At 42.0% G+C, this 26,185-nt stretch overlaps 2 protein-coding genes across 3 annotated transcripts in view; one reads left to right on the top strand and one right to left on the bottom strand.

The window, feature by feature from the left end:
- The window catches only part of LOC311592700 (uncharacterized protein), a 56,793-nt gene extending 52,103 nt beyond the window's left edge, over window positions 1-4,690 (top strand). Inside the window, 1 exon segment of the mRNA XM_084773420.1 lies at window positions 896-4,690. Coding sequence (XP_084629546.1) covers window positions 896-1,162 — 267 coding nt within the window. The 3' untranslated portion in view covers window positions 1,163-4,690.
- ANKRD22 (ankyrin repeat domain 22) lies at window positions 4,416-25,268 on the bottom strand. 2 transcript variants are annotated; one of them, XM_084772256.1, is made up of 6 exons: window positions 24,984-25,266; window positions 14,941-15,132; window positions 7,939-8,046; window positions 5,598-5,675; window positions 5,003-5,101; window positions 4,416-4,537 (listed from the first exon to the last, which is right to left on the bottom strand). In XM_084772256.1, exons 1-6 carry the CDS (start codon window positions 25,002-25,004, stop codon window positions 4,460-4,462), a joined length of 576 nt encoding a protein of 191 aa, XP_084628382.1. In that variant the 5' UTR covers window positions 25,005-25,266; the 3' UTR covers window positions 4,416-4,459. The 2 variants fall into 2 exon arrangements, with proteins under 2 accessions (XP_084628382.1, XP_084628383.1); XM_084772257.1 differs by having other exon boundaries at window positions 4,519-4,655; window positions 24,984-25,268.
- Window positions 25,269-26,185: the final 917 nt, after the last annotated feature.

Genomic DNA, 26,185 nt, shown 5'->3' with positions numbered 1-26,185 from the left:
GAGAGAGGTGGGACATTTAGCTCAAGTCTTTTCCCCCAGGGGGTGAGAAAGAGCGAGCGATACTCACACACTAGGGTGTCCTTCCGCTTCGCATCTAACTCAGGCAGCCGCTTAAGTTCTTATGCTACCTGGGATGCAATCTGTGACTTGTGTGGCTGTTTTTGTTCTAAGAAACTAGCCTCCCTGATTCTAAGACAATTTCTCTGAGTGTTGAATGAGTTCAAAGACTCAGACTGCCAGGAAAATCTACCACTATTGACTGAACAAGGAGAAGTTCCCTGGATAAAGATTTCTTTGGATGATGGGGGGGGGGTGCAGCTAAGTCTGGATTTGGAACAGGTACTTAGCATTATGCTCTCTTAGTTTAGCACATTGTGTATGTGAAGATACATAGGCTGTTGTAATAGGGTTCCCTTGTCTTTTCTATGAAGTTTCTCCAATTCTTGACCCATGAACTATAACTAACAAGAACATTATAGGGACTGTAGTAACAGCTTAGTGGTAGAACATGTGTTCAGCATGCACAAGTTAAACCCCTGTCAACATTTAAACATAAAGGCACATGTACACACACACACACACACACATACACATACACACACACACACACACACACACACACACACACACACACACACACAAACATTTGTATGCCTTCTAACCCAATCTAGTAAGGTTTTAGAGCTATTGTCTCCATTTCATAGCGAAGAAAGTAAAGTTGAATCCTGTTAAGTTTTCCTTAAAATTGGACCTGGAATAGAAACTCTTTCCAGAGTTCTACATGACTCTAACTCATCCACACCTTTCAAGATGTGTATATGGTGCTTTCTTGATAAAAGTTGTAAATCTGGATGTAAAAATGTTATGTGGCATTCAAACTATTCTTTTCCTCTAGCCAACTCCTATAAGGTACAACGTTCGTGATATGATGGTCCCCACAGCAATGTGGACTGGAGGTCAAGACTGGCTTTCAAACCCAGATGATGTGAAAACACTGCTTTCTGAAGTGACCAACCTCATCTACCATAAGAACATTCCTGAATGGGCTCATGTGGACTTCATCGTGGGGCTGGATGCCCCTCACCGTGTATACAATGAAATCATACATCTGATGAAGCAGGAGCCCAGCCTTTCTCAGGGAACCTGCAAGGTCAAATTGTGATGCTCCAGCTGTTTGCAAGTCTTGGAACAATTTCATGCAGTGTGGACAGGGCCATGGGAGGAGGATTCTCAAAGGGATATCCAGACTTGGAAACATACTATATCAGTTAGACAGAAGAGCGGAAATACACTGATGCCGGAAGACCTGCTGGTCCAAAGAAGGCTTAGGGTTTCCTCACTAAAGCTGATACTTACACTTTTTCAGTTGATTAAATTGAGTTGGAGAGCACAGGTTTTCTATGCTTTGTGTCTTCTGCCATCTTGCAATGTAGTTTCTTACCAACAGACAGTATCTAGACATTTATTATTATAGCATTCAACCTTTCCAAAATATATTTTGTTTCTGTAAGTCATTTTTTTTTTGGATCATTAAAAGGAAGAACTGAGGGAATAGATCAAAGTTGCAAATCTTTGGATTGTTGACATGGATAAAATGAAGTAAGTGTTGCCAACTTATTGCCATAAAGGCAAGATATGGCTTCAGGAAGCCAAGCTGTGTTGGACAACAGAAAAATGAAATTATTGTATAAGTGGGATCTAAGCTAAACAACCTTAAAATAGGGTCAAGTTTTAGAGCTGAATCTCAAAGAAGATTGTTTTGTATGATATTTATAAGTTTTCTAACAAATTAATTATGTGTCAGTACTGAGGTTTTCATCTGTTAGGAGATCAGCTGGTCAAAATGAAAGCTACAAAGAAAAATTTATAATGCTGTGATCAGAATGAAAGAAAATTGCTGAATATTTTATCCTTGAATCAAAGCAGAATCATTCTTAGATAACCTCCCAACTCATTCATAGATCTAGATTTATGTTCTTAGAAAACTAATTTTTACACAGTTTTAAAGATGACATTTATAAATTATGAATATTTTGGCAGTCTACTCTGAAGATAAATCAAAGCTCTACTGTACCTGTTGGAGCTACCCAGTTGAGAATATGCCATACAGATGTTTGTTCAATATTCATTAGGCTGTGAAGTACATTTTTCCTCTTTGGAGTACATGGTAAGTTAGTCCAATGTCGACAAACCGTAGGTAAGTTCCTTAGTGACACTTAGAGATTTTAGGACCCTATGTGTACCCAAGGGGCCTGTCCATAGCTCCATAAGCATGTCCTGATTTAATTTTTATTGAATGTTTTTTGTATTCACTGATAGTAAATGTTTGTTTTTAACTGTGTTCGCTGTGATGTATAGTGTGGCTTTGACCATGTCCACAGCTATGCCTGAATCATCTAGATTTTCAAAGTTCACTCATGAGGTAGATTTTTCCATTCCAGTGTCATTCACAAAATAGTAATAATAATAATAATAATAATAACAGTAATAATAACAATAATAGTACAGAATGTTTGGTATTCATAACCTCTTACTTGGAAATATAATCCAAATGCTTCTCTGTTTCTATAAAGACATAGACTTTTATCCAAAAAGGTTATAATGTTTTAAAATTTGTCAATAAAACTGGAGCTGAGGGTATAGTTCAGTGGTAGAATACACACTTAGTGTGAGTGAGGCCCTAAGTTGAATTCCCAATGCCACAAAAAAAGTTAAATAAATAAATAAATAAATAGTAACTAATTTGTGTCACAAGAAGATTCTTTATTTTTCGTGTTGGGGAGTGCACCTGGGGCTTTATGCATAATGAGCATGTATTCTCCTACTGAACTACAGTGTCAGCCCCTTCAGGAATTTAAACGGTTATTTTTTTTTTTCATGCCCAAGTGCCTTTGATCCTCTTGCCTGCATACAGCCCTGTTGATATATGCGGACCTCAGTTTTCCCTCCAGGAGGGAAATGTTAGAATAGGTCCCTCTTCTTTTTCTCAACATTTTGGTACCAAAATAATACATTATTTTTCTTCATAGCAGTATGGAGTTCTTGATATTAAACCAAATAGACAAGAGAGAGGACAGAATGGTGTTTGAAGTAGGCATGCATAAGGCCCTTTGGGAGATTTGGTTGTTGGTGAATCCTGGGCACCGCTTCATTGCTTTGGTGGTTTGCATCATCCACGAGGGGTAAGCCACTTTTCACAGGCTCCAGTAGGCACTCACAGTGTTATCAGAGTTGAGTGTTGGGGAAGTGTCCAGCTTTGTCCAAAAGGAAGCAAAAGCGTCCACCTTTGACCTTCAGAGGCAGCATAGCAGGAACTTAGCTCTGTGGGCCATGCAGGAAACTTGGTCCAAGGGAGCTAAGAAACGAGTCCCCAAGCCAAAGGCAGAATAAGTGGTATCACTTGTTGCCCTCCATCAAGGAGCATGACTGAAGGCACAGATCGAAAAGAGTAACGAAGCCCCAAGGACCAAGGCTCCCATCGTGCGACCAACCAACAGCTAACCCCTAGCGCCAAAGTGCAAAGAGCAGGTCCAAGCAGCCCCAGTTGGAATCCTCCGCAGGAATTCGGATCAGAGGTCTGGACAAGGCTGCAGCAGCCTGGGAAACCCAGCAGATGCCCTGACCAGCTCAAAACAGTCCAAGGATGGCATAGAAGCGGACTCGTTCCTACGGGAGGAGCAGTGCATCCCTTGGGACCCCTGTTTTGCAAAGGCCAGTACACAGGATGGGACCTAAGCACACAGAAAACAACCCGCTGATCCACCGCCTGCAAGGCGCCAACATGGCAGGGCACTTTGCTGAGCAGTTACGTTTGGTACTTACGTAACATATAAACTGAAAAGACACTTCTTATAAACTGCTGGTGAAATGTATGCTGGTATGCAGGTCATCAAGCGCTCCTGGGAAACAATTGCAAATGCCAGTTCTTCTGTGGAGCCTGTGCCAATGTCTATGGTTTAGACAAACTCACCACTGACAACGGAGATATGTTTTTATGGAAGAGTTTCCATCAAAGGAATATTTACTCTGCAATCTGGAATTCCCCACACATACATGCCATGCTGTACAAATGTGCATGCCTTGATTCTTTGGCTCAGTATGTCCAGGGCCTGAGACAAATCGTTGGTCTCCCAAGACAGGAGGTAGCACAGAGTCTTTAGAAAGGTGACCCAGCTAGGATGAGAGAATGTGACCTCAAGTCACTCTGATTTGTTTTTAAAAGACTGAATTAGAAACGTTTAAAACTCAGTTTTGACAGGAATCAAGATTCCAACGTGTGCGATAGGTCCTTTGGAGTGACCGTGGCCCTGGTGACCTCCACTGTAAAAGCCATTAGAAGTCCAGCACAAGTCAGAAAGTGGATGCATCCAGCTTGAGTGCCCGTAAAGCAGTAGTCCATAATAGGGACAACATCCGGTCCTTCAGCTGTGTCTGTGTCACCACATGAGAAGTCACAGGACTATGAGGCTTTCTTTAGCATTAATACAATCTGGGAAAATTTCAGTCTCTGTGCGATATCCAGTGAACTTTCACCATGCTGCAGAAGAAAGAAATCATTTACTTCCAGGAAAGACCAATGTCAGTGAGGACGAGTCAAGAGTTTAGACAGATTGTTGACTCTTGGACTTTGTGGAGTCTTTAAAATGCCTTCTGTTCTAGGAAACTAAAACAAACAAACAAACAAAAAGACTGGAAAGGAATTGTGAGGCATACCCGGGCAACTGAGTAAGAGAAACTCTGTCTCAGAATTTAAAAAGTAAATAGAGGTTAGAGACGTATAGCTCAGTCGTAGAGCACTTACCTGGAGTACTAAATATGCTGTATTTAATCCCAAATATTAAAAAAAATATATTTTTAAAACTCAAAAGTAGTGAGCTACTCCTTCTTTAACTAGAGCAATTAATTTTTGCTATGATTCACGTGAGAGGCAGCAAATTAACTTCAAAATAAGGTCCATTGAGGAAAACTCGCTACCGTGAGGATCATGAGCCCAGGCTCTTACCTTGTTCCTTATCATGGGGTCTGCACGGGCTTCCAGAAGCAGAGGGATGAGAGTCTGGTTTTTCATCTGGCATGCATAATGCAGAGCAGTGTAGCCGTACTGGAACAGAGAGGGCCAACCCTGTAGGTCATCAGCCAGGCTGGCCACAGACCTCAGCACTCACTTCACTGGTGGCCACTCACCTTTTATAGTGGACAACTACCCAAAGCCAACGTGCAAGCCGTTTACAGACAACTGTACTTCTTGTACCATGAACATTTTCTTCTCTTCCGCACTATGTATATGAAACTAAGTCATTGATATCTCCCCCTTAATCATTTTTCTATTCTACACTAAAATGTGCAATTTTATCACTTAATTTATCACTACAGTCAAATACCAATTCTCTTAAATTCTTCCTATAATCAACAAATACTTTATGCTCATGAGTTTAACAGAAGAATATCAATAACTCCAAAATTACCTGATGACAATAAGAAAAAAAAAGAAATCAAAAGTATATGTAAACATCTAAAGAAACTAAGCATGCATCTTTGTTAACAGGTATGCTATCTAGGTATATCATTTGAATATTATTTGAGAAGAACAAACATACGCAGTCAGTAGCGTTAACTTCGACACCAGCATCAAGAAGCATCCGCACGAGACTCTCATTCTGCTTTGTCTTTGATACCTGTTATAAAGAGGGAATACAAGAAAGTGTTTCACAAACATTTTGTACATCTTGCTTGGGGATGCTCCAGCCAACTGGCTTCATGTTAATCCTATGTTTCTTCTTAACACACACACATACACACACACACAGAGCACAGTATCAGTTAAAGCCACAATGCTCAAGCTGTGTTTCATGAATACTTAGCTGCAGCACCCAGGAATTTGATCAGAATGTATTCACAGGCCTATCCCCATTTCTACCTCATCCTTCTGTGAATGAATTCTAGTTCCTGTCTTTCCCTTCCTGCCTCAAACATTTCATACGTTCCCGCTACCCTGGGGGAGCTTACGGCCCCAGCCTTTCCCATGCTTCACCTCTGACTTCCCTACTCTAGACACAATGGATGTTTGTTAAGCCTTCATTTCCTGCCAAGTTCCCTCTCTGTAGAGAATCACCACATAAGATATTTCTTCAACCAGAAGCTTTCTTACTTCTTTACTTAGCAACTATGTTTACGATGTTCCCAACCTATTCTCATCTTCTCGTACTTTCCCTGATCTACCTGGCCAGGTGAGATCCTTTTCTTCTAGGCTTCTGTGATGCCCATATCCTCTGTGTTCCCAGCTTCATGGTGATTTCCCATGAGTCCACGCTATTTGATAATGACTCATGCTCTCACTCTGATGAGGGCGCGGACTGCTCGTGTTGTTTCTCCTAATACCTGGCCTGGACATCAGGGGATCATGATAAACATTGGGAAAGGACTAGAAGTGTGAAGGGATGGGCTGAGGCTCCTCGAAAACGTGCTTTCTCTCTTTCTAGCCTGTTACAATTCGGGCCACGTGGTAGTAGGAACCTTTCTCGAATCGCTGGTCCCCTGAAGAGATGAAGCCCTCACTGATTGCATAAGCACAGCCTGGCATTTTTTCCGTTCAACCTCTGAAACTCCACTTGGGTGTCTCCCCACTGTGCTGTCCTCCTGTGTCACTTTCTAAATTCGTTCTGCCCTCATCCTTCTCTGAAGTGACTTAGTCCTTCCTAATCCTTTACCCTGTAATCTGTCTCATGCTATTTACTCCTTATACAGCACAAATGTACAATTCCAGGTGCCACTAACGGCATAGGCCTGCAGACATACGTAGCTGGGCTACTAATTACAGTCAGTATGTTACATAGGCCTCAGCTTCTGAGCTGTGTTTGAAAGAATAGCTGTGTGACATAAATTCAGAATAAGTCCGTAGTAATCATCTTGTGATACTTTTCTTCAAAATCTCTAAAATATACTTGAATGACAGATTCTTCATGTCCAGAAATTACAAATGTTCAAATAATAAAAGAGAAATACACAATTATTTTCACAAAGCCTTGGAAGTTGTAAACTAATGATGTGCTCAGGAGTGAATTGAAGATTTCTTAACTGAGGTTTTTAAAATTCTATATCCTCTAAATACCTGAGCAGAAAACAGTATTTGTAACTGATGAAATTTATACTGGAACTTGTTTTAATAGGAATAACTAATGTCTGTTGCCTGCTAGCTACATGAGAGAAGTAGCATAGCCAGTTAATTTGGGTAAATGATACATTGTTTTAGTCAACTCTCAAGGGTAGAACTGGTCACTATGGAACTCAGATGGGAAAAAGTTGAACAAGTCAGTGCAGAATGATCACCCTATTTGAAGAAAAAAAAAAACGTACAAAATAACCAAGTTTGGTATTCTGTTTATTATGATTCCTGCACTACGTACCTACTTATTGATTCCAGAAAATTATCCTACCAAAGACCTGGGCAAATGTGATTCTGACTCAGAGACTTGGTTAGAACTTCCCCAAATAGCTTCTATGTTTGTCATCTTCCAGGCTCAGGGGATTTGGGACTTTTCCTCCAACCCACCACTAGGGGCTCTGTTCCTTAAAATTAAGAAACTTCGGGAGAGATGGCTTAAAACCAAACCTCAACTGCTGATTTTGAGGCTGTAAGAGCCTTCCAGGCCATGGAGGTGAACTACAGCTCCTGGTGGGATCAGATGGTCACCACCCTGTCTTTGTTCTAGAATGTACAGCGGTCCTAATCCATGCCACTTGATAGGCTGGGTAAAGTAAATGCATTTCTACCCAAAACATTTTCATCTATGAGAGGTTTGTTGAGATAGGGCCCCACTGTAAGTCAAGAAAGACCTTGTTTTATTGGTGTTTCTCTGCATCACAGTGTCTGGAGAAATGTGATGAGCCATTCCATGGTCCTTCTGCCCACCTGGCCTTTGCCCTAACAATAGCACTCACCATGAGGAAATATCCGATAAGCAAGACAGGCATTAAAAGGATAATGAGTAGATAATCAAAGAAGGTGAATCTCTTCTTCACAGCATAGTGCAAGCAGGTTCTCTCCTTCTGTAATTGAGAAGGATTCTTTAGTTCAAATTCCGTATTTTTTCAGATTACCATGCCAAAATACTTTGTTCATGCATTTTTTTTTCTATTTCTAAGGTGCCCACTATCACACAGCACAGAGTTCATTATTGATGTTATGCCCCATACCTTTAAGTCTCTTAAGCAAACATGTAGATAGAGTTTTTAAATGTAGGACTATAGTTCATGTTCAAAACTATATACTGCATATTTAATTAATTCAGGGTTTTGTTTACCAGAATGTTGAATTTGGTACCCTATAGGAAACCAAATTGGGAACCCTGGGGTTTGTTTCCATACAAACCATCACAGGATGGCTCCTCGGGCTCATTTTAGTTTTGAGATTTAAAATATATATATAATGAGATATAAACATAGGAATAAAGTTAATATGAAAAGGCATATAGATATATGTAGCTCTTTCCATTAGTGATGGATATTTATCCATTTTGTGGTTTGCTATGGAAAGTTTTAACTACTTGGCAACTCTCCCACGTTTTTGTAGCACACAGGCAGTGCTAGAAGACTGCAAACAATTTCTAATTCCTTAAACATGTCAGTATTCGTTGGGTGAGAGACATACGCCTTAAGGAGTGGTGGGGCATGTGCAACTTCGGGTCCTTATGTTTGAAGGAGGCCAGAAACAGGCACAAATAAGTATGAGGCTTACAGGCTGCAGGGTTATCTGGTATCCCAGCCAAGTTAGAAGAAAAGGAGAACAAGAGAGCACTGCAGGGAAGCACTGTTCTCCGGGCACCTGTCTTTTCTGTAACGGTGTCAGAATATAGTCAAGAATTGAATGATAGACTTTAATATCCTCGTTATCGCGCAGCCCAGAGTTCACTATTGACATGATGCTCTATCACCTTTGTCTTATTAAATAAACATATGTAGAATTGAAATATTTAGACTATTAAGTACTTTAAACTATATGTCGCTTTCATCAGCTTACACATGCATATCTAGAATATATATGTGTATGTATGTATGTATGTATGTATGTATGTATGTATATATATATATATATATATATATATATATATATATGTATCCCACACCATGAATATGCTTACAAATGGGTTTGTAATGGCTGTTTGGCTTCATTGAATTGAATTTTTCTAACTTCTTTAGTCACATCGACCCATTGGACCTTTCAAGCTGTTAAACTTTAAATTCTCCAAATATATTCCATACGTACCCTTGTTCACAAAGCCTTGCCAACGGTTCTAAACTTGTTCTTTGGATAAATTTCTATAAGGTGACTACCTGACATAAAAAATATGAATGTGTCTCACACGAAGCTACCGAGGTATGCTGCAGTGAGATGATGCTCCCAGCTTCCTCTCCGGGCAAAATTTTACTTTTCCTTTTAATCTTAGACAATTAGAAGACAAAAAAAAAATATGGCATGCTGTGTTTAGTTTTATTTCAGCTTGCTTCCCACCGAGGCAATGTTCTAATATATATTTCAGACTTAACAGCAGGGATTTTTGATAATTTAAGGCTTTTGTCCAGTACTTATCAAATGATCCTTCAATATATTTTTAAAATATAGGATACTCTCTCAAATTATTAATGTATAACTAGTACGGTATCTGTGAAAAATAAAATTAGGCGTCGAAGCACCATTAAAAATATATGAAAAGCCCAAAAGTGCAAGCGCAAATCAAATGATCCTTCAATATATTTTTAAAATATAGGATACTCTCTCAAATTATTAATGTATAACTAGTACGGTATCTGTGAAAAATAAAATTAGGCGTCGAAGCACCATTAAAAATATATGAAAAGCCCAAAAGTGCAAGCGCAAAATGCTTCTGTTGAACCCACTCTTATTCTGCAGTGCACCACTAAGGCTCTCTCTGCGATCTTCACTGCATTAGAACGTCCTACCAGGATGACTGAGGTTGCCTCTGCAAAGCAAAGCCTAGGCCTGCTCCTGGCCTGTCACTTATCTCCCTTCCTCAGCCCCATATGGCATGCCTCTAAAACCCCCAGGCCTCTAATTTCCCACGAAGCTGCTCACCACAGCCCAGCACACCTACTCAGCTGTGTTCCAGGAAGGTCCTCTCACCCTACTGAGCTGCTTATCTGTCAGCTGAAACTCAAGCACCACTTGTTTTAAACTCAACCACATTGTGAGCATGGCTCACTCACTGGCAGATCATTTGTCTAGTTGTGCAAAGCCCTGGGTTTTCATACTGATGTCCTGGGGTACAGGCAAGACAGGAAGTACAGGCAAAAATATCTTGCAGTGATTTTTTTAAAGATTTATTTTTATTCTGTGTGTACGCGTGTTTTGTCTGCATGTAGTATAAACGATCTGCATGCGTGTCTGATGCCTGAGGTTGCCAGAAGAGGGTGCCAGATCCCCTGGAACTGGAGTTAAATGGACGGCTGAGCCACCATGTGGGTGTGAGGAACTGAATTTTGGACTTCTGTGGGATCCTCCAGCCTCTGATTAAACTTTAAATAAGACATTGCTGCCTATAGTTTTCTGGTCTTTAACTGACTTGAAAGGGACACGTGGGTCCCTACTAACTGTTTTTCTCATTGAATGTGCTTGGCTAGGAAGCACTTTTGTAATTATTATAAAAGTGTTTTGGATATTTACTCAGTAGGTATTAGAAAGTCAGAAAGGGCACCACCGAAATGTTTAGAAAGACACACTCATGCTGTTCTCCCTTGGTTCTGTAGCCTCCAGGACAGTGGCTAGTGCCTCCTTAAGCACATCCCTTATGCGTCTGTGTGTCTCTGGCTTGCCAACTTCTTTGTCTCCCGCAGGTTTCACAGTAACATTCTTAGCTTCACCAAGCACACTATATATAGAATCTTCTGGAGACCAAACAATACAACAGGAAACGTCAGTATATGAACCCTGGAAGACAGTGGATAACATGCAAGAGTGTCTCACTAGAACCTATAAGGGATGCTCTAGGGAATGCTGGATAACAGCTATCAAAATAGGTGAATGAAGGCTAAAAACCTCTCACTTCAATAGAAAAAGCAAAATAGAGAGTTTACAAGCAGAATGGGAGGGAGTCCAGAGTCCACCCCTACAGAGATTGGCACAAGTCTTGAATATCAACGAGAGGCCATTAAAACAGACCACCGCTGGACTAGAGCCATGGTGTAAGACAGAGAGGTTCAGAAAATCTATACCGTACTTTTAGTTTTAGACATTATAAAGAACAGAGGGAAAGGGAGAGGAAAGAGACAAAGTTGGATACATCGCAATACAGGGAGGAGGGGGCCTAGAAGAACCATCTTTGCTAAGCACTCAGGAACAAGAAGCCATTGGAGAAAGACTCTTGTGTACTTGTCAGCTCTGCAGCCACAGACTCTTCAGAAACTGTACTCCAGAGAAACGCAAGTGTCACAGGACTATGCTCTGATACCTGGCCAGCAGCACCTGAACCTCTCTAAGCCTGCTAGAAAGAAAAAGCATCAAAATGCTGCAGCATTCAGCATGGTAGAATTAGAACGGAGTGGAACAACTCTCACTATGGCACCTGTGAAGGGCCTCCCACTGAGGGCACCAGCCCGGGCAAAGGTCACACTTCAGGGGTGTGACTGGATCCTAGAGCCCAAATAAAAGTATTAAAGTCCGGGGTGGATCCACAAGCAGGCAGTTAGCACACTCAGAGCCCTCGCCCTCATCCAGTCCTCTTTCACTTTCATTCCTTTTTTACTTCCGTGTCCAGTGTCAATTTAGGCCGGCTAAATAGACCTGTCCCATTCTGCTCTCATTCCCTCTTGATCTCTCCTCCTCCTCCTCCTCCTCCTCCTCCTCCTCCTCTTTCTCCTCCTCCCCTCATCTTTTTTCTGTCCTTTTTAAAATCAATGCTTTTCTTTGCTCTTGTATCTTCCTTCCAATTTGTCCTTCCGTAGAACACAGTGTGGGCTTGTGGGGCCTCCCTGCCTCAGCCTTCTGAGAGATGATATTATTCTAAGTTATCTGATGGCATCTGCTTTCCTCTTGCTCTGTCATTATCCACCACTTCTTCATCCACCCACCCCCTGCATCTATGATCCCACCCCTTCCAGTCACTGTACTTCTCCCTTCCCTGCGTTTTCCCTATCACCCTAATGCTAACCACTAGTGCTACTCTGCTTTATTTTCCTTCTCATCTATTCCCACATGAAGAAGCATCTTGGTGCACACAGTACTGTCAGTTTTACTTGCTAAAACTATTATCACCCAAGAGGTTATCTGTTGTTAGACTATGGGTGTATTTTATTCATGAGCCTACTGTAGTGGCTCTTGTTTGTACACAAGATCTTACTCACAGACTAGTACTTAGGACTGACTCTGCTGCCTGAAACATAGGGACTACTACTGAGCTAGATGCATAGTCTAGCATAGAAAGATGGCAACTCAACCCCACGACACTGTTCTTCCCTCTTGAACACTGCAAACACTTCCAGCAAAAAGGATAAGGATGTTTTTTTAAATCTACCCAGCAACCCAACTCAGAGTACGAAAGTCTCAACTCAAAAACACAAGAAACATGGAGAACCAAGGAAACACATCTTTCAAAAGATTCTAATTCCACAGTAATAGACTTTAATGAGGTTGAAGTACATGAAATCCCACATAAAGAGAGAAATGACTCCACAAAGTTGTCTTCCAATCTCCACACATGATCCCTGGCACACATATCCCTACACACACACACACACACACACACACACACACACACACATTGTGCACACACACACACTAATAATAATGATATGGTAATAATAATAATAATAATAAGAAGAAGAAGAAGAAGAAGAAGAACAAGAAGAAGAAGAACAAGAACAAGAACAAGAACAAGAACAAGAAGAACAAGAAGAACAAGAAGAAGAAGAAGAAGAAGAAGAAGAAGAAGAAGAAGAAGAAGAAGAAGAAGAAGAAGAAGAAGACGACGACTAATTTTAACTCCTGAAATAAAAAGGCTTCTGCATGGCAGAAGACATAGTTGATAAGTGAAGATGCAGCCTACAAATTGAGATTCAGTATTTTTTTTTCTTACTCTCCAACTCACAGAAAATTGATATCTAGAATTCACAAAGAACTAAAACACGTAAATGAAAAGAAATCAAACTACTCAATCGATAAAGGGACAAATGAAAAGACAGATTGTTCTTTAAAATGAGTTATATTCAACAACAACAACAAAAATGATCAATGTCACTAGCCATAAGACAAATGCACATTGGAATTCTATTAATGTTCTATCTACCCCTAACAGAACAGCAGTCACTAAAACCACGCATAAGTACCAACCAATATAGGCAAGAATGTGGGCAAAAGGGAACCCGAACACAGTGCTTGTGGGAATGCATCTAGTTCAGCCCATGTGGGAAGTCAGTATAGAAGTCCCTCAAAACACTACAACCAAATCTACCACATGATCCAGCTACACCACTACTGGGCATTTACCTAAGAACTCCAAGTTAGGTAGCACTCACAGAAAGAATAGGATGGCTACCAAGATGAGACTTGATAGGCTGTGACCATATGGTGGGGGAGGAGACCTAGGGGATGGGAATAGGGTGAAAGAGGGAAGGAAGGAGGAACGGGAGGAGACAAGCAAGGGGATAAAAATTGAGATGTAATCTGAATAAATTGATTAAAAAATTTTTTAAAAAGAACTCCAAGCTATATCACAGATATGATTCTTGTACAACCATGTTTATGGTAGCACACATCACCACAGCTAAGTTATAAAACCAAATGATACACCCATAACTGGAGGAATAAATGGACCAAATCTGGTGCACGTGCACGATGGAGTCTTTTAGCCATGAAGGAAAGTGAAGTCACATCATTCCCAGGAAAACGGATGCAACTGGAGATAGTAGGGTGACATGAACAAAGTCAGTCGCAGAAAACTATCGCATTTTCTTTCGTTTGTGGGTCATTTTTTTTTAAATAAAAAATACATGCCACCATGTACAAATATTTGAGGTGGAAGCAGAAGCAGAACTTCCTTGGGGAACAAACAAGACTAATAGGAGAGGAGAGACAGGAGAAGGCATACAAGGGGACGAGGAGGAGATAAGAGGGAATGTGCTCAAAGAACACAACAGACTTGGGTGAAAAATGCTCTCATGTAACCCAGCGTCAAGTACATGAGCATGTGCCAGTGCAAAAACAAATCACAAAAACCTGAAACCTCTATTAAAACAAGAGGTAAAGAGCTAAGTAATGGCCAGCATAGTGGTTCCTTCCCCCCATTATTTCTGTAATGATGAAGAGAGAGAAAAGATGGCTTGGAGGAAGCAGAACAGAAAAAGGAGAAGCTGCGTACCGCCAACAGAGTGGACCGTCCTCTTGTTCAGAGGCACAACGATGTCATCACAAAACACCCCTGCTGGTTGAAATGCTTTATCTTTGGTCTTAGTCTAGCAAAATGCTCTTGGGTTGTGTAAGGCAAAGCAGGAAAAAAAAAATCGTTGATGTGAGAAACCATGAGAAGAAAAAGCCCCAACTCCATCAATTTGGGGAGGATCTTCACAGTTACCCTTTCTGCTTGGGGTGTATTCCCCACACCTCCTTACATTCTCTGCCTCTCCTCTCCCATTAATCCTGTCACAGGCCCCCTGGTTCTGTTTGTTTGCTTGCTTTGGCTTGTTTCTTTGTTTAACTTATTTTATTTGTTCTTCTTTTGACAAACATCAGATAATATAAGAGGAAATCACATTGCTCATTATAATTTCACATTCTTTTTTTTTTTTTACATTATTCAAGTTGTAGATGTATTTATGTGGATGAAAGTTTTGCCTAAAGACATATTCCAGAACTTTCCAAGTTAAGCCTATGGAAATCCCACAGTGGAGAAACAATGCCACTTGCATTAGACCATCATCCTACAGCAAACTCACCAAGTTTTTGAGGTTGACATCAGCATTTCTCCTTAAAAGAAAGGAGACGATTCGCAGGTGCCCTCGCCGGCAGGCGCAGATGAGGGGAGTGTCTCCATTGAAGCTGTCTTGAACATTCACGTTGTGGTTGTCTTCCTTGGCCCATCGCCACACTTGCCCCAAGTCGTTCTGGTAGGCTGCCTGACAGATAGGCTGAGTGAAGAAGAGCAGAACAGTCCTTGAAATACAAGCATGACACACACAGACGTGTGTGTGTGTGTGTGTGTGTGTGTGTGTGTGTGTGTGTGTGTGTGTGTATGTGTGTGTATCAGTGTGTGCGCGCAACATAGCATGCTTGTAGAGGTTACAAGACACCTTGCTAGAGTGGATTCTAGGGACAGAGCTCATGTCATTAGGCTGTCAGCATGCACTGCCAACCGGAGATAATAATTTTGCTTGTGAAGTCTTTGTTTCTCTTTAAATTCTACTAGACATGGTAAGAGGCTGATAAGTTCTTATTACCTTCTTAAAAGGAGGAAAGTCTGCTGCATGGATGGATACGCAAGAAAAAGAAGGTGATAGCTTAGTAACCTTGGTGACAGGAGGCATCATTTTTTGTTTTGTTTTGTTTTTGTTTTTGCTGAGTTAGTGCTCACCTACCTAAGTTGTAGCGCAGCTGCGTGACTAAGTCAATGGTTATCTAGAGAATTCGCAGTTCTCTGCTAGTGCCTTAGGTAGTTTTTAAAACAACTGTCTTTATATTTTTAGCTGACTGATGACTTGGAAGAGAAACTATACGGATTGTATTCTGCAACTGATCTCTGTTAAAGAGAAATAGCAGCCATAAGAAGGTAAACATTGCCTCCTCAATGAAGATGAACTAGTGTAAATGAGAAAAGATGAAATTGTGATGTAATGGTGATGTCTGACTTATTAGGCATGCCATCGTAAGACTAACTAAGGGGCTGAAAATATGTCTGTTTTTACAGGTCATCAAATAACAATAAAATATGTAAGCTATTGGCAAAAAGAAAAAAAGAGAAAAAAGAAAAGAAAAGAAAAAAAATACAGACATGAACCACCAAGAAGGAAACATTACTCTTAGTCTACCACACATACATGAAGATCTGCTTACATTTTCCAAAATTGCTTGCCACGCGAAATAGACAGAAGGCTATGAGTAAGTAAATGGGTGAAATACTATGAATCTCATTCACTAAGGAAAATTTACAGTGCGATTGCAAATCAAGAAGAGATTACCAGAAAAAGAGAACCTGGCTAGAGTAGAATTATGCATTAGGGAAGGAAAGAGTTCAGGATAGCAGAAAACCTACGTGACTCTCTCTGCAGCCTGTTAAGGCACATGCCACCAAAGCTGATGATCTGAGTTCTGACCTAGGAACCTCCATGGAAGACATAGAGGACCAACTTCTGCAAGTTGTCCACTGGCCTCAGCACCTACACTGAAGCACAGACGCTCACGGCGCGGGCACAGACAAGCCAATTTAAAAGTCAAGATTACAAGTGTTTCTCCAGGGGACTTCTACGCCCTGGTCTCATCTAGGGCTGTATCATTGGTTCATCCCTTTTACTTTTGTTTGCTGGTGTCAAATTCCTTGAACTTGGTTGGCCCTCCTGGTCTTCCAAGCTCTCCAGCCTACATGTTGCCTTGTGGAATTTTCAGCCTCTGATTACATAAACTATATATTAAAAATCCCTTCTAACATTATGAATGTATTCTATTGGTTCTGTGCTTCTGGAGACCTGGGTCGACTGTGAAGAGCCTGGGAGCAGGTAACCTTAAAGGTATATTGGGTGGACTCTGGGCAGCTCCTGTGTAGTGTGCATGGCTCTCTTCCCGATTCCCTCTGCCTTGCTGAAACCTATTAGATTACATTCCTAAAGCTAGCCCCCAAGATCTAGTCCTTTATTTGGCCACTTCTCCTCCTGAGGCTGACTACCAAGGTCCAGCTATTAAACTACTGAAGTCCAGCAATCAAAAGCCTGCTTTGGCTCACCTAATTAACATGTCCAATTAAAAGTAAAGACCTCATCCCAACATGGGGTTTCCCCCTTTACTTTTATAAGCTGTCATTTGCTTATGTGCCACTTCTGTCTCCTCTTTGTCCAGAGGAAGTCCTCTGAAAACACCCCTCTTCCCCTCCCTCGTTCCTTCTTCTCCCTTATCCTCTGTCTCCTGTATTCGTCTCTTATTCCCTGTCCTCTGTCCCTCTGGGGCAAATTAGTCTCCTTTGTGTTAAGAACCTGGCCTTGGGGTACTGACCTGACTGATACTCCATTCATATATTCTCTTGTTAAATTTTTAAATCATTTTTATAGCAGTTTACTTCCTGACTTCTCTATAAATTATTATAGATTCCATAATGCTGGACCATATTCCCAACAGGACATCAGACAACTGGTCATTAGTGGCAGTTGTCCCCAATTCCCCATAGTCCTCACAGCTCCCCCATTATATCACACCTAGTCTACTTTTAACATCCATGTTGCCTGCCTGCTTCCTGCTGTCAAAATAAAAGTCCCTCTTCTTGGAGACTTTACAACTTTTATTGAGTAAAACTAACAAGAGGAAGACCAGGAGGCAGATAGTTATCTTGAGAGTCGCTAGGGACTTTCTCAGGATGCACATAGAATATTACTTAAATGTGGCCTGATCTTACCTTTAGTCTCTCTTAGGCTTCCAGGAGCCTGAACACAGAGTTTCTCTTTTTGAAAAGTAAAGTGCTAGGGGCCAGAGGCAGCTCAGTGCTAGAGCTGTTGCTGAATGTATGCAAGGCCCTGGGTTCATTTCCTAGCATAAATATAGAATACACAAATATATGAATATATACACATAAACAAATACATAGATATATAAGTAAATAAACAAGTAGTATGTGCCTCATTGTGATGGTTTGAATGAGAAAGGCCCCCAAAAGTTCATATATTTGCGTGGTTAGTCCCCAGTTCGTGAACTGTTTGGAAGGATTGGGAGGTGTGGCCTTTTTGGAATTAAGTGTTGTGGGGATGTGACAGCCAGCTCTGGGAGGCCTCGCTCTTCTCCCCGATTCCCTCTGCTGGGCCAAAACTGTCCCTGGACAAGGGGTCTTGGAAAACACTTAAAGACAAACTCGCTTGTGTCTGAGACGTGGGAGGGGCAACCCCACTTCCAGAGCCAGCTCCTTAATGAGCTTACACAGCACAAGGTAGTGTATCAGGATAACAGCCTTCACACTCACTGATTGGAACCTAAAGGTAAGCAGTCTCAGGCGTGAACCGAGCTAGCAACTGAAATGATGCCCTGCTGTTTTGCACTGTTTCCAGTAGGGGGCAGCTCAGTGTCAGAAAAGCACACAGGAAGCAAAGAGAATTCCACCAGAGATGGTAGTGGTCGGTCAGACCTGCTAGTATTCTACAGCATGGAAGGGTGGCTACAGTTTTAAACAGTTTGCTACACATTTTATAAATAAATAAAAAAGAGGGGTTCAGAGGTCCCCAACACAAAGAAAGGATACGTATTTAAAGAGATGGAATAGACACCCTGATTTGGACACTATACATAGCACACAAATGGGTCAAATTATTCCATTGTACTTCTTAAATGCGCAGTTTATTATGTTGGATTAAAAAATTAAAATAAAGAAGTGCTGGTAAAGTAGAAAGTAGATAATAAAAGGAAGGTATCCATTTCGGCCGAAAGAAAGGCATTTCTGGGTTTTTTAAGTTCCTGGAACCCAGAGGCTCAGTCACACCCAGAAAATCATTTGGGCAGAAAGAAAAGCTGCTCTGGGTTTTTGAAGTTCCTGGAACATAGAGGCTTAGTCACACCTAGAAAACTAACGCTAAAGCTCTAAAATTCCCGGCATGCCCAGCGCCAACTCTCCGTCGCCCTCAGGACTCATATCCCAGTTCATCTCTTCATCATCCTCTCCCTGGGACTGTATTCTGCCTCTCTGTCTCACCCGGCCAGCCTCCAGCTCTTCCTCCTCACACACCAGCTGTGCATGGCAACCCTGATGAAAACCCTCCTCGCGTGACCAACTGGCTAAGGATACTGCGCTTAAGGAGACACAGGTGCTCCTCCATCCTCACACATCTCCTCGGTCTGACTACTTCTTCCTCCGCTCCCTTGGCTACACTTTTGATCCAAGTTAATAAATCCTCTTTGCTATGGTTTAAATGTATCCTACGCTGTTCATACATTAGAAATAGGATGCCTGGTATGTTAATGGTGAGTGGTGGACACAATTGACGGATGTTTGGGATCACCGGGGCATGACTCTTGTGGATCAGTACTGCTACTTTACGAATGTGCTTATCCTTTGGGAAGTGGGTTCCTATACTACAAGGGTAAGTCTGCTTCTGGCCTGTTCTCTCCCGCCCTCTCTTTGCCTTTCCGCCATAGAACAACTGAGCCCTCACCAGATCCTGACCTTCAGTCTTAGACTTTCTTCTTCTTCTTTGCAAACGGTGAGCCAATACATTATGATTTCCTGATCTGTAATTCTCACATTACCTAAAAACAACCTCTCCGTGTTATGAGCAGTCATCTTCCCAATTCGCCTGCTAGCTATTCGAGGGCAATTATTGCTGTCTACACTTTCTCCTTGCATCCAGGCATCTAGCACAGTGTGTGACTCTTTGTAGCTATTCAACACATCCTTGGTGAGTAAATAAATCAATGAATGAATTCTAAAGTGTGCCACCACCTACTGAGTGCGTCCGCTATTGCTAAAGCCTAAACTGCCCTGTAAGGTAAGTAATGTTTTTTATGCTCACTCTACGCAGGTAAAAGTAGGAGACATTTGTCTCCTTATCCAAAGTCACACAGCTCATGAGCCATAGAGACATGATCCAAACTAAGGAACACAACTGTCACACGTTCTGCCTCTAGTTACTTCCATCGTGAGCTGCAAGGCTTGCTGCCAAGGCTAACCTGTAGTTTACATGCACATAATTCTGATCAGTCTTCTCCTACCACCCACCTGCTAGTGCTTGGCTATATAACCAAATGCTTTCTCAAAACTGGCCTAGAATTAGCAATATCTGCAGTTTAAAAAAAGTAAATGCTGGGTATGGAGACAGCTGCCAGTAATCCCAGCACTCAGATGCAGGAGAAACAGAGTGGAAGCCAGACAAGATCACATACTAAATAAACGTCATAAATCTGAGGTCAGCTTAGCTACACAAGGAGACCCTGTCAAGCCACCCACCCATATACCCAAAAAGCAAAAAAGTAATAGAAACCAGAAAAAAGACAACCTAACAGCAAAATGGGAAAGTTTCAAGCAAAAAAGAAAGTTTTAGAAAGATTTCGATGTTATAAGCACCATGAAATTATGAGTTTTCATAGGACAGGGCAAGAGGCAGCATACCAGGATGTCAGTATACTGTCTTTGAGCAGCTAGAACCAGGGAGAGAGAGAGAAAGAGTACGCTTAGCCGGGAAACAGGCAGTAAAAGCTAGTGAGTGTGTAGCGCACAGGGTCGAGCCAGAAGTCTGCACATGTTGGGGGGAAATGGTGCTTTCGTGTGATTAGAAGTACAAGCTCCAGATGTGACTTTCCTGTGTCCGAACCTTCACTCTCCCCCCTTGCAGAGGTGTTATTTGGACAATTTACCCAAACCCTTGAGGCACTTGTGCTGAGTCTCCCCGTCCAGCCACTAACCATTCCTGCTGCATGATGCTGTAGAAAGAACTAGACCTGACCTTGTGGATGAAGCAGTTCGTTTGGAGCTGAGTCATCCGAAACCCTCAATTAGTGCTAGCTACTTTTCTAATTATTGAAGCATAGGATCCAATTAGGATGAGCAGGAAGGGTTATGAAAGAGGAGGTGCTTGCTGAAAGAGAGTGCAGAATAACAGGACAGGGCAAAAATGATTTAGTCTCCTGACCCAGAAGGAAAATTCTGGCTCTAAAACCAAAGCGATAGAGAAAAGACAGACAAACTCAGTAGGGAGAACCACAGATGTGCGGAAGTGTTTTTGCTAGAAGAGAACTTTAGTCACCACACTTTATTCTAAGTAGTTATGTGTCATGAGTATATAGGTTGGTAGACATAGCTAGGCAGAGGAATATCATTAATGTTTACGTAGACATGGGTTAATGATACAGGAGATAGGGTGGAGTCAAGGGGAGAAGACATTCCTGAAACATGGGTGGAGGAACTGGTGCCTTCCTAGTGACTCTTGTCTGTTCCAGCTGAATGAAAACATGAAATGGCTTTAATCATCAGGTGTGGAACCACAGTGGTAAACGACAGCTGGCTGAGCCAGTGCGAGCGTTTCTTCAGCAAATCTATGGTCGGAGAAGGGTGGAGTGAAGGGGCCCAGAGTAAAAGTTGGGAAACCTGTCTGTCAGCTGGGAATGTGGTGGTTCACCATGGCTCACACATAAATCAGCAAGAGGAGGGAGGGACCAGCAGAGGGGACAAGAGCAAATTTACACAAAGCTGGCAGGAAGAGTGGACGGAACAAGGTGCACATGCTAGGAAACCGTAGCAGCCAAGTTTAAGCTTCCTCATTTTTGCTGGCCTGAGACAAAAGCCTAACAGCCTAAAAACAGGGCCCTGTGGGCTTCTGTTTCCCACCAGCCCCACTCCCCACCCGCCCACCCCCCACCCCACCCCCCCACCCCCCACCCCACCCCCACCCCCCACCCCCACCCCCCCCCCCATCCCCCGTGCTGTGACTCAACAAGTTCAAGGCCAGGATAAGGACTTGTTACACAACTGCTGTGAGCCCAGCCACCATCTTCTTTCTTGAAATTGACCAATCCTTAGATAGGGGAGGAAAACTCTTCAAGAACTTAAACTAACAGGCATTGAGAAGGGTCAAATTACAGAAACCAATGGCATGTCTCTGGGACTCCATGCAAGCTTAGGTCCCGTTTCTCACTCAGTGACGACAGCCTGTCCCTTCAGTGTAATGCCATGCAACATTCCCCCGGGTGTCATGTGTTTCCAAAGAACTAAAAGCATTCCTTCTGACAGGCAGCTGCTGAGCCTCCTGACTTTGGTACGTGTGCATAACTGAAAGTACCTAAACATGTAATCTGTCCCCTCTATGCCACTTTAGATGCTCATAACATTGTGTTTGTGAAGATTTATACATTCTTTTCAATTTGATAGCCATAAGGTTTTGTTTTGTTTTTGTTTTTGTTTTTTCTATTAAAATGGCTTCTGAGATGGGACTGGAGAGATGAGCTCAGATGCCTTCAAGTGAAGACTTGAATTGCATCTTCAAAACCCACATCATAAAAGCTAGATATAAAAATAAACAAGTCAATAAAAATAAAAATGTAGAAGCTGTTCTCAAATAGTCCATACCTGTTTTCAGGCCTCTTTTCAGGCCCTTGCCCCTCTTGGGATGTGTGAGGCTGTACGGTAGTTTCAGCAGCATGGGTCAGCCACAAGAAGGACCCTTGACCACGGCATCTAAAGGGTCATTTCCCAGCCCACCTCCTGTCATTATCATCTTGCTTTACATTTTGATTTACACTTATAGGAAGCAGGTGTTTCCCCTGCTTCCAGGAGAGTGGGGTATTGGGTCGTGAACTCCTGTCTTTGATGGGGCCCTCTGTCCCCTCTACCTTCAAGTTTCCTCCTCCTTGTCCTGTTATCCTTTTGGACTGGGCTGCTTATTCCTCAGAATCATTCCCTGGCAATCTCTTTTGTGTTCCTATGACACAAGAAGTTTCCAGAAGCACAAGTAGCTCCAAGGCCTTTTTCCGATAGAGATGGTTGGGTCTCCTTAAGGAGACTTCTGCTTTCCCTGCATTAGACTTCTGTACAAGTGAGCACCTCGCACATGACAGAAACCTCTTCCTGACATCACACAGGTCCTCCTGACCTGGCTGGAACGTGAGGGTTAGGAAAAGAGCTTGAGGTTTAGAAATCAATCCAACGTGTGAGAAGCAGGTCAGTGTTTTAACTCAGCAGTTAGGAACCACGGTTAAGTGGCATTTTAAACCACTGCTTGGGTCCCACTATGGATCCACTAGATCAGAATGTTTGCGAATCCACTGAAAGCACTGAGGCTGTCTCAAAGCTCTCTAGGAGATGTTGGCACAGAGAAGGGTTGAGGCACCCTGGAACATGAGCAGAAGCATCACAACAAAAGTAAACAATGCCAGAGTATGATGCTCTTAAATTCACACTACCTGTGGGCCATCCAGCCAATTTACATCCCTGGACCTTCTATCAAATGGAGATTTCTCCCCTGACACCAAAGGGAGATTCTACAAGTTCAGAAATCATCTGCCAAAAGTGTCTTATTTCCTCATTGATGAAAATTTTCTCAGGGATTCACACACTTCAGATTTCTAGCCCTGAAACACACTACTGAGGAAATCGACACAGAAGGACCTAGAACCTGCCTCCCCTTACAGTACAGCAACAGGATGTGTTTCAACCACATTCCACATACTCTTTGTGATTAATACCAATATTGAGCTTTGAAGAATTACCTATGAGACCCTTCAGTGGTGTGTGTGTGTATGGACATACTTAAGATTTCATAGCAAATTTCATGTTAACATATTTTATGTCCCAGCCCTGTGTCCTTTGCATTGAACTAAATGTCTTTCTTTTAAAAAAAATTGTAACAGAAAAGTAGGAAGGAAACTCCAACTTATTTTGTCCTTGAGAAAGCTGAAAAGTTAAACATTTATGTCACTTGGGAGCTATTCTTGCCTCTACTTGGAAGTAGTTAAACATGCCTGACCTGGGCCTGTACTTGCCTTGACTCAGCTGCTTGACAAGTCAACTCCAAACAGACATGCAATTGCACTGCTCTTGTCTCGGGTAGATACCGCAGCTACCCACAGTAATGCATAAGGGAACATCGACATATTCACGGAATTCGAAAGCTCAAATGCATGATCTTACCCTGCATTTGAACAAGATTGGAGTTATCTCCATGCACATAAAAGTCTGAGAAGCACCCGCTTTGAACACAAGTTGTGACTCTCAGAATGGTGGTGAACAGGTCACACCTGGAATTCTCATCAAAGCTAGCTTTCTGGACCCTACATGAATGCCAGGCACTTCACTACAAACAAGTTTCTCTCCCCGACATTGAGAAAATGTACCAGAGTGAACTGCTAGTGCATTAGATATGTTGCTGTTTTCATTTCCATGTGAGTTCTTCATGAGATCGAAATCACTGAGCAAAATATTCCCAGAATGGCGAAGTAAGCCAACGATGCATTTAGTGAAAGAACACACACTCACAAGCTCCTGCTCTCTCACACACACACACACACACACACACACACACACGTTTGAAGTAGGTGCCAAACAACTCCCTTTCCTGCTAGAAGATCAAAATCAACAAGGTTCCCTTAAGTTTAAAGAATGGAATGCAGATTATCAAGTTCCTTGTGTCAAAGAAGGCATAAATAATAATAATAATAATAATAATAATAATAATAATAATAATAATAATAATAATAATTTACTGATACTCTTGTTCAAACAGCATCCTTTGAAACATTAAAAATGCACTTGAGTGTAGTAAGTTACTTTCAATGTAGGAAAATGTCCTGTCTATCAGCTGGGAAAAGGAAATAGTGAAATATCAGAGCTGTGCTGCCCGTCACATCTCCTGTATTAATAATTACCAGAGGAGAACTTCCTTCCACATAACCAGCTTAAAGGTATTACTCTATTCATGGGTTTCATAGGAAAGCCTGCCCACTTTTGGCTTTTTAGAAAATCTGGTTACATACAATTTCTTCTTGCCCTTCAGCGTTTAACCAACATACAGCTGCAATTCCATTTTTCAAGGTTAGTTTCATCTCAGCAATTAGGTTGTCAGAAAATATATATCCCAAGTCACTCAACTCAGGCCTATCTAAAGGTTTAGTATTTCAATCTAACGTGATAAAATATTAAAAACATACTAAATATCCTAGCACACAGGACCTTTCCTGACTTAATACTCAGAAGGAACATTAAATAGAATTGAAAATAAGCCGTAAGAACAGGGATAGACAATTATATGTGAAAAACATGAACAATTTTTAGCCTCTTTGGATTCCTGTGTTCAGAAATATGACATACCTCAGAATATAGGATTCCCATCCCGGTCCTTCCCAGATTTGCTTCCACTCCTCACTGCAATGGTGGATCTTCTGGAGGCGTTTCTAATGTTAAATTTCTTCCTGGAAAGAAAGGTCCCTGGAAGTCCAAGCTGGTGTCAAGCCCTCTCTTTCCACACCGGGGACTGCTTTCCCAGCAGTCTGCGACAGCAACACACCTGTGGAGAGACTGGCTGATGAAGCAAAGGCATTGGCTTACCAGGCAACGATCCCAGAGCTGTATTATCGTTACAGCCAGGGGAACCGGTTTCTGAGTCACACATGCTCTGCCAGCGGAGGAGTCCAGTAAAGACGGAAGCACAGGTGAGGTGCTTCTGGGAGGAGAAACATCATAGGCCAGCAGGAAGAGTTCAAAACAGGACACTGTGTTTAGGCAAGTTCTTAATGGGAATCTAGTGTCCAGTGGCAGTGATGCTCCACCAACTCCTTAGTGAGAGTCATGGGGTCCAGCTGGGCAAATAATCCTCAAATTCCTCAAAAGCCACTTTCCCCCAGCCACTTAAAGAGTCCTCCAAGCTAATAAATTAAATTAATTTTTAATTTAATTGACATGTGGTAATTACACACAGTCCTATGTGATGATAATTCAAAACAAGTACTATATCCAGTGGTCAAATTAGAATAATTAGCGTTTCCATGTTTCAAGCTAATTTCTATGCATTGAGAACCTTCAAAGTCCTCTCTCCTCCTTCTTTATATACGAAGGAAAAAAAGATTCATAACACGTCACCCTGAGCTGCCGTGGAACACTAAGCCTGACTCTCTATGACTCTGTTGTGCCACCTGTTCCTCAGCTTCCTCCATTGCCACCAACACCCTCCAGGCTTGTAGGGTCACTACTCTACTCTCTTATTATGCTGTTGTGGAGGCCAGCCGGCACCCTACTCTATCTTCTTTGGTGTTGTGTAAAACTGTTGTTGTTGGTTTTGTTTTTTTTTTTTTTTTCAGACTGTGCCTTGCCCTGAGAGACTTCAGTTTACAAGCAACATTTGGCTCCCCTGGGAGGACAGTGGCTGACTGTACAACCTGCTGTACGTAGGAGCGACACCACATGTCCAACACGACCCAAGAAGCAGACACTGATAAGTAGTTTATGTCTTGAAGGAGGAAAGGGCATCATCCTGTACACTGGTCCACTGGTCACTGTGAACTGGGGCTGCAGAA

Source organism: Acomys minous, assembly GCF_964271855.1.
Source record: "Acomys minous genome assembly, chromosome: 2".
NCBI lineage: Eukaryota > Metazoa > Chordata > Mammalia > Rodentia > Muridae > Acomys > Acomys minous.
This window is presented reverse-complemented; position numbering and strand designations above follow the sequence as displayed.